The following is a 9,457-nucleotide window of genomic DNA, read 5'->3' on the forward strand; positions in this document are numbered from 1 at the left end:
ATTATTACCAAAAACAGAAAGTAACACATTAATCATGAAAAGTAGAAAAGTAGAAAAACTGAAACAGTGTTTTCTTGTAAAACATACTCCAATATTCTATGTTAATCATTTTTAACAATGTAACACTGAATGTAGGTTAAAAAATTGGCATAAATATTTCAGTAAAAAGTGTCAATAAATCAATGTATATTTTGGTTAACCAAGATATTTACTACAATAAATAAAACAAGACAAAAATAGAAAATAATTTATTTCCTTTTTTATTTAATTTTTTATTTAATTTTTGTTTTGATTGGCATTGCAATTTATTTATTTTTATTTATTTTTTTGTATTGCAAGTACTTGTTATACAGTACATTTCTTGTGAAGCTATTGATTAGTATGAGACCATTGAGGACTAACAAATTACAAATTAAAAATATGTAAGGTTAGGAATCTATGCATACAACTTTATCATGTCATTATTTATTATCATTATGGCTGTGATCATGGCAACAAGTGATATGAATAAGTTCCCTTTCAAGGGAACTCGCGTTGCGTCGAGATTGACGCTATGGGAACGCTTTGCGTGATGATGTCTTGAAGCACATTGTAAAATCAGTCCAATGGTGTGGCGGAACGTCAGATGCGGGTGACGTCACGTACCAGGAAACTACAAAGCCTGTTTGAAAACAGAGAGCGGCAGCTTCTGTGTCTTCAGTAGCGCTTGATGTGAAATCTGTCTTTGTCTATTTATTGTTGTCTGGTCACTATTATGGCCAGCGAGCAGTTCAGAATGTGTGTGCATCCCTGCCCTCGTTTTATTACGGGTAGGGACACTCACGTTCTGTGCATTGTTTGTTTGGGAGAGGAGCATGCCCAGTCAGCACTCGAGGGTGCTGGCTGTGTGCATTGCGAGGCGCTGCCCATGCGCTCGCTCCGATCCCGGCTGAGTTTCTTCCGGGAAGCTCGCGTTCCCCAGGGCTCGGGTCCCGCTGCTGCCGAGGCACAGCGGCGATCTCAGTCCTGGGGTTCGCAAATGGATCTATCAGCGGGGTCTGCGACGGGTTCTGCCCTATCTCAGCCCTTACCTGATAGACCTGATGTCTCTCATCAGGGTTCGGAAGCACGCGCTGCGGTTTCTTCCGCCCCGATGATAGAACAGACACTGCAATTGTCCAGTTCTGAGGAACTGGATGTAGTTAGTGTTGAGGTTGAGTCTGGAAGTAGTGACAAGAGCAGTCGATAGACTATGTATTGAGTGGCCATCTGATAAACAGGACATTCGTTCAATAAGTAAACTTGACGAACGCTTCCTGCCCTCACGTGCACAATCACAACGCCGGAATCTGCCGTTTTTCCCCGATCTCCACACTGAGGTGTCGAGATCGTGGGAGAAGCCAGCTTCATATAGAGTTTTTAATTCACAAACTTCGAATTATTCTTCTATTTCTGGTTACAAAGAGCATGGTTATGGGGAGATGTCGAAGGTGGAAGAGATGCTTGCGAGCTATCTCTCTCCAGCAACGACATCTTCCCTAAGTGTTTAGGCATTGCCTAATAAGCCCCTCAGAGTTACATCTTCTCTGGTGGGCAAGGCTTATTCCGCGTCTGGTCAGGCTGCAGCGTGTTTACACACGATGTCTTTGCTGCAGGCTTATCAGGCGGAATTATTGGGAGATCTCGATGAGGGCGGGGGTATTGGTCCAGATGTTGTGTGTGAGCTCCGTAGAGCCACGGATTTGTCTCTCAGGGCCACCAAGGAGACGGCTAAATCTATCGGCCGGTCTATGGCAGCCCTGGTGGCTACTGAGAGGCATCTGTGGCTCAATTTGAGCAACATTAAAGATAAAGAGAAGAACTTTTTAATGGATGCACCTGTCTCTACGTCTGGATTATTTGGTAACGCTGTTAATACTGCAGTTGAGAAATTCCAAGAGGCTTCTAAACACGCTGCAGCGTTCCAAAAATTGCTCCCCCGTCGCTCACATCCTGAGGCTGCTGTGTGGGAACAGCCTCAGACTTTGAGCTCCCATAGGGCATCTCAAAAGCAGAGCGTTTCCTCCCGTGCTCCGAAGTAGAGCGGTCAACACCTCTTTTTACGGTGCCCATCTCTCTTCGGTGCCCTCAGGGGACCGTTCTGCCAACCCTGCCACCTCCGGTGCTTCAGGGTGCAGCGGTCTCCGGCGAGCACATATCTCAAGGACCACCCGGAAACGTAGTGGCCTCGGGATGCCCGCCCCCTCTGAGGAGGGTGTTAGAGCAGTCCGTTCAGTCGTTCCCTGCCGGTGCGCCGTTACAGGGCGACGAACCGATTACTCAACAACAACAAAATCCAGAAGCCAGTCTCGAGAGACTGGTACCTCTAGTAGAATCTTTGACAGCGTGGAAGCTACTGCCAAATGTTTCTCGATGGGTCCTGCAGACCGTAGAAAAAGGGTATCAAATACAGTTCAAGAAACGCCCACCTCGGTTTATGGGGGTCCTACCCACAGTGGTGGACCCCGAGCAGGTTCTGGTCATGGAACAAGAAGTGAACACTCTGTTAGAGAAAGGGGCCATACAATATGTACCTCCCTCCAACAGGGAAATTGGGTTTTACAGTCGATATTTCATAGTTCCAAAGAAGGACGGGGGATTGCGTCCCATTTTAGATCTTCGAGTTCTGAACGAGTCAGTCATGCAGCTCAAGTTCAAAATGTTGACTTTGAGACAAATCGTGCCACAAATCAGGTCCGAGGACTGGTTTGTCACGATAGATCTCAAGGACGCATATTTCCATATTTCCATCCGTCCATGTCACTGGAAGTTCCTGAGGTTTGCTTTCGGGGGCAAAGCATACCAATATCGAGTTCTTCCATTCGGCCTAGCTTTATCACCCCGCACTTTCACCAAATGTGTGGATGCAGCTCTGGCGCCCCAGCGCCTTCAGGGTATTCGCATAATGAACTACATCGACGATTGGTTGATTTTAGCTCAGTCGCATCAGATGGCGGTTCGGCATCGAGATGTCGTTCTCGCCCATATGAAAGAGTTGGGGTTACGGCTGAACGCCAAGAAGAGTGTGCTTTCTCCACTTCAGAGGACCACTTTTTTAGGCGTGGTTTGGGATTCAGTGTCAATGCAGGCGCGCCTGTCACCGCCACGTATAGAGTCTATCCTTGCAGCTGTGAAAAGTGTAAAGCTAGGCCAGCTACTTACTGTCAAACAGTTCCAGAGACTGTTGGGTCTCATGGCAGCAGCTTCCAACGTGATACCTTTTGGACTGCTACACATGAGGCCCCTGCAGTGGTGGCTCAGGACTAGGGGGTTTTCCCCGAGGGGCAACCCATTTTGCACAATCAAGGTCACGCTGTGATGCCTACGTGCCTTGGTTATGTGGAAGAAACCTTGGTTCCTGTCCCAACGCCCAGTGCTGGGAGCTCCTTGTCGTCGCAAACTGCTAACAACGGATGCTTCCCTCACGGGTTGGGGAGCGATTCTAGAGGGTCGCTCATCTCAAGGTTGGTGGGAAGACCATCATCGTTCATGGCATATCAATCGCCTAGAGATGTTAGCTGTCTTCCAGGCTCTGAGGAGCTTTATCACAGATCTCAGGGGACACCATATGCTAGTACATACGGACAACACGTCAGTAGTCGCCTATATCAATCACCAAGGGGGTTTGCGCTTGCACCCATTATGCAATTTGGCACGCCATATCCTCTTGTGGTCCCAGGGGAAGCTTCTGTCCCAAGCAGAGGGCTCGATATTTCACCCTCGGCCAGAACTGTGGAACCTGTGGGCCTGGCCTCTGAGGGGGCCCAGCTCATAGAGTCAGGTCTCTCAACTGAGGTTGTTGAGACCATTCTACAGTCCAGAGCTGCCTCCACAAGGAAACTTTATGCCCTGAAGTGGAGAGTTTTCACTTCTTGGTGTAGTGACCGTCGGTTGGACCCAGTTAACTGCCCAGTTGGTACAGTGCTGGAGTTCCTGCAAGAACGGTTCACTGTAGGTCTGACCCCGTCCACTTTAAAGGTTTATGTGGTGGCCATAGGTGCTTACCGCATTCCTTTGGGTGGAATGTCTGTGGGGAAAGACCCCTTGGTATCTCGTTTCCTTCGTGGCACTTTGAGGCTGAGGCCTGCAGTTCGCTCTAGGGTGCCACCATGGGATTTGTCCATTGCGCTGCAAGGCCTTTCCCTGGCCCCTTTTGAGCCTATTGAGGAGGTTCCTGAGAAGTTCTTGACACTGAAAGCTCTGTTCCTTCTAGCTATTTCTTCTCTCAAGAGAATAGGGGATCTTCAAGCACTGTCGGTTTCCCCGTCATGCTTAGAGTTTGGCATGGTCAAAGCTTTTCTGCATCCGAGACCGGGTTATATCCCCAAGGTCCCCACTAATGTGGCCAGACCTATTGTACTGCAGGCCTTCTGTCCTCCTCCCTTTCAAAATGCGGACCAGGAGATGAATAACTTGCTTTGCCCAGTACGGGCACTAGACGCCTATGTCCACAGAGCTGTCCCTGTGGCGTAAAACTGATCAATTGTTTGTGTGTTTTGGGTCCCCGAATAAAGGGTCCCCGGTGTCTAAGCAAAGGATGAGCAAGTGGGTGGTTAAGGCCATCTCACTTGCTTATGAGGCGGCCGGGCAGCCTTCTCCTTTGGCTGTCTGGTCCCATTCTACAAGGTGTATAGCGGCCTCTAAGGCCCTTCTTTCAGGAGTTTCACTTCAGGATGTTTGTGATGCGGCGGGCTGGTCCTCACCGCACACTTTCGTCAGATTTTACTCTTTGGATCTGGACTCTACTCCGGGGTCTCAGGTCCTGTCTTCCTAGTGCTGCGCTTCATGATTTCACACAGGACAGACATTTGTAGCTATGGTGGCGTTGGTATAGACGTTCCCATAGCGTCAATCTCAACGCAACGCGAGTTCCCTTGAAAGGGAACGCCTCGGTTACGACTGTAACCTCGGTTCCCTGAAGAGGGAACGAGCGTTGCGTCACCTTGCCATATCTCCTTCATGCCTGTCAGCTGCTACTTCAGACTTTACGAAGCTGCCGCTCTCTGTTTTCAAACAGGCTTTGTAGATTCCTGGTACGTGACGTTACCCGCATCTGACGTTCCGCCACACCATTGGACTGATTTAACAATGTGCTTCAAGACATCATCACGCAAAGCGTTCCCATAGCGTCAATCTCGACGCAACATTCGTTCCCTCTTCAGGGAACCAAGGTTACAGTCGTAACCGAGGCGTTTTCCCCTCTGGGGTGATGGTATCATGGAAACACCTTTGAGCCACATATTAAGGTAACGGCCGATAAACATTTCTTCAGAGAACTGCAAGTTTATATTTGGGTAACACTGAAAACTGAGTTGACTGTGACTTTATCAAGCAACATATAAATTAGATCTTTACAGCAATAAATCAGCTTAATAATAACAGAATCCAACAACAAGTATGTGTCGCTTTATTAGATATTCAACTAGTACTGGTTACTAAGTATTTCAAAAACATTACAACATGTTTCTAAATTCCTTGTATGAAATACCGTATATACCCGTATATAAGACGACCCTGAATTTAAGACGACCCCCCCATTTTCCAGACTTATTTTTGGGACAAAAAGAGATTTTTGTGGAAAAAATCTGGTTTTCAACAGAAAATAAATTTATTTGAAAATTGCAGTGATAATTCATTCTCTCTCTTCCAGCACGCGCGCGCACCTTTATCTCTCTCTCTCGCTCTGCGTCTCGCGCGCGCACCTCTCTCTCTCTCGCTCGCTCTGCGTCTCGCGCGCGCATCTCTCTCGGTCTCTCTCTCGCTCTCGCGCAGCAGAGAGGAGCAGCGTTTTAATTCAGTTAAACACAGATATTATGTTGCTTCTCTAATTTTACATGCAAGTATAGTCGAAATCACAACACAGATTTGTTTTTTTATCTTATGTGTATTTGTTGATTTCATCAGACGACAGCTCGATTATCAGGATTTTTGTGCAGATTAACATCTTGGAAGGGAAAGCTGGTTTTGTCTTAATGGGTCGAGTTTCAGTCACTATTTCATATTAATTCCGTTGTTCTTTCTCCCTTTCCCCCCGTGATTTTGTTTATATCGCGAATATAAGACGACCCCCCATTTTTCAGCGTATTTTTAGGACAAAAACCTCGTCTTATATTCGGGTATATACGGTACATTAAAATGCTTCCATGTTTTGCTAAAATTCTGATTGCTTGTGCTTATTAGTAGGCATATATGTAAAATAGTGTGCACTTTGAAACTTGTTCAGACACCAAGTGCTGTACGTAAAATGTCATATACCTGTACAAGTTTACATGAGAACAAAAAGAGTTGTAGAATGCAAAGTGTCTGGGTAATATGCATTTTGCTGCCTAAAGCTCATAAACAATATTTCCATGAAATGTCTGACTGTTACTCTGTTTGTAGGTTTTGTTTATAACAAGCAATGGACAACCTGACATTCAGACACAGCATTCTTCTAGTAGAGGGACTTCAAGTTACACCTCAGTCTACTTATGTTGTTTTCATCCTGCTTCTTTTGGTTTATATCTTTATAATGGTTTCCAATATTGCACTTGTAATTCTGATCTCAACAGAGAAGAATCTTCATCATCCTATGCATTTCCTGTTCTGTAACTTGCCACTGAACGATATATTAGGGACCACTGTCATTTTGCCACGCTTATTGCAGGACATTTTAAAAGAAAGTTCAGAGCGCTATATCACATATGTGGAGTGTGTAGTTCAAGCCTATTTTGTGCATATTTTTGTAGCAGCATGCCACTATGTTCTTATAATCATGGCCTTTGACAGATATGTGGCTATATGTAATCCATTGCGATACACAGCTATAATGACCAATAAAATGGTTATTAAACTATCAGCATCAGCCTGGGGGGTGACAGTACTTATGGTATCAATTCTCATAGGACTCACTTTGCGTCTGTCTCACTGCAGATCTAAAATTGAAAACCCTTTCTGTGACAATGCCTCACTGTTTAAACTGTCCTGTGATGATGGGGTTGTTGTTAATAATGTGAATGGAATCCTTTATACTGTGGTTTTTTTTTCTGTCTCAATTTTGTCTGTATTTATAACATATGGTAAGATTGCTACTGTATGCATAACCAGCAAAAACAAAGCACTCAACAGCAAAGCCATAAAAACCTGCAGCACACATTTAGTTGTTTATTTAATCATGTTTGTTTCTGGCTCCACTTTTATTTTTCTTCATCGTTTCCCTCTCTACGCTGAGAGCAGAAAACTAGCTAGTGTAATGTTTCACATTGTACCACCAGGATTAAATCCATTAGTATATGGTTTACAAACCAAAGAAATAAGACAGAAGTTTGTAAAATTTTGGTGCAGAGTAAAAGGAACGTCTTGATTTATTATGTAATTAAATGGTTATACATTGTTATCAGCACTTAATGTAAAGTCAGTAACTTCCCTGGAATACATACAAAGCAGTGGTGTCAGTTGGTCTTTAGAAACTTCTTTATAACAAAGTACTTTACTTCTTAGTATTTACTTCTTAGTATTTAGTACTTTAAATCAGCGTCCTCACATGGCAAGTTGTTACAATATATTTATTACAGTAAAGGATCTATGTTTATAACCTAAATTGTACTGAACATAATTTAATGTACATTGTTTTTATTTAGAACATCAACTGAATAAATACCGGTACATTAAAATGCTTCCATGTTTTGCTAAAATTCTGATTGCTTGTGCTTATTAGTAGGCCTATATGTAAAATAGTGTGCACTTTGAAACTTGTTCAGACAACAAGCGCTGTACGTAAAATGTCATATACCTGTACAAGTTTACATGAGAACAAAAAGAGTTGTAGAATGCAAAGTGTCTGGGTAATATGCATTTTGCTGCCTAAAGCTCATAAACAATATTTCCATGAAATGTCTGACTGTAACTCTGTTTGTAGGTTTTGTTTATAACAAGCAATGGACAACCTGACATTCAGACACAGCATTCTTCTAGTAGAGGGACTTCAAGTTACACCTCAGTCTACTTATGTTGTTTTCATCCTGCTTCTTTTGGTTTATATCTTTATAATGGTTTCCAATATTGCACTTGTAATTCTGATCTCAACAGAGAAGAATCTTCATCATCCTATGCATTTCCTGTTCTGTAACTTGCCACTGAACGATATATTAGGGACCACTGTCATTTTGCCACGCTTATTGCAGGACATTTTAAAAGAAAGTTCAGAGCGCTATATTACATATGTGGAGTGTGTAGTTCAAGCATATTTTGTGCATATTTTTGTAGCAGCATGCTACTATGTTCTTAATCATGGCCTTTGACAGATATGTGGCTATATGTAATCCATTGCGAAACACAGCTATAATGACCAATAAAATGGTTATTAAACTATCAGCATCAGCCTGGGGGCTGTCAGTACTTATGGTATCAATTAGGACTCACTTTGCGTATGTCTCACTGCATATCTAAAATTGAAAACCCTTTCTGTGACAATGCCTCACTGTTTAAACTGTCCTGTGATGATGGGGTTGTTGTTAATAATGTGAATGGAATCCTTTATACTGTGTTTTTTTTTTTTCTGTCTCAATTTTGTCTGTATTTATAACATATGGTAAGATTGCTACTGTATGCATAACCAGCAAAAACAAAGCACTCAACAGCAAAGCCATAAAAACCTGCAGCACACATTTAGTTGTTTATTTAATCATGTTTGTTTCTGGCTCCACTTTTATTTTTCTTCATTGTTTCCCTCTCTACGCTGAGAGCAGAAAACTAGCTAGTGTAATGTTTCACATTGTACCACCAGGATTAAATCCATTTGTATATGGTTTACAAACCAAAGAAATAAGACAGAAGTTTGTAAAATTTTGGTGCAGAGTAAAAGGAACGTCTTGATTTATTATGTAATTAAATGGTTATACATTATTATCAGCACTTAATGTAAAGTCAGTAACGTCCCTTTAGGAATACATACAAAGCAGTGGTGTCAGTTGGTCTTTAGAAACTTCTTTATAACAAAGTACTTTACTTCTTAGTATTTAGTACTTTAAATCAGCGTCCTCACATGGCAAGGTGTTACAATATATTTATTACAGTAAAGGATCTATGTTTATAACCTAAATTGTACTGAACATAATTTATTGTACATTGTTTTTATTTAGAAAATCTACTGAATAAATAGTTAAAAGGAAGTTTCTTAATCGAGTATATGTATCATTATCGCACCTCACACAAATGGTAAAGGAATATTCTCAGTGTCACGGTCGCTGGTTTCAGTACAAAGGAAGTTGTCAGGATGCAGATTCTCTTATTAAACTTATTCAACAAACTCTAAATTTTACAAAAACACTGGAGATTTTCTGGAATATGGACATAACAAACGTAGTCAAAATGAGGACAGAATTGAAAGAAACACAGGGTTTAAAAACAAGAGCAAACAGGAACTAATAAGACTAATTAATTAGACATTCCTGAAAAGAGC

General features: G+C 42.6%; 1 protein-coding gene and 1 pseudogene across 2 annotated transcripts; both read left to right on the forward strand.

Moving 5' to 3' along the window:
* Positions 1–6,418: 6,418 nt before the first annotated feature.
* Positions 6,419–7,360, forward strand: LOC311277244 (olfactory receptor 4Q2-like; the record flags this gene model as incomplete). Its single annotated transcript, XM_084387496.1, has 1 exon — positions 6,419–7,360. One exon carries the CDS (start codon positions 6,419–6,421, stop codon positions 7,358–7,360), a length of 942 nt encoding a protein of 313 aa, XP_084243622.1.
* Positions 7,361–7,934: 574 nt separating this feature from the next.
* LOC311277625 (olfactory receptor 5AR1-like) lies at positions 7,935–8,871 on the forward strand (annotated as a pseudogene). Its single transcript has one exon. The product of its transcript is annotated as an olfactory receptor 5AR1-like (transcript).
* The last annotated feature ends 586 nt before the right edge of the window (positions 8,872–9,457 follow it).

The sequence above is a fragment of the Rutilus rutilus genome (genome assembly GCF_951802725.1).
Source record: "Rutilus rutilus genome assembly, chromosome: 18".
Taxonomy (NCBI): domain Eukaryota; kingdom Metazoa; phylum Chordata; class Actinopteri; order Cypriniformes; family Leuciscidae; genus Rutilus; species Rutilus rutilus.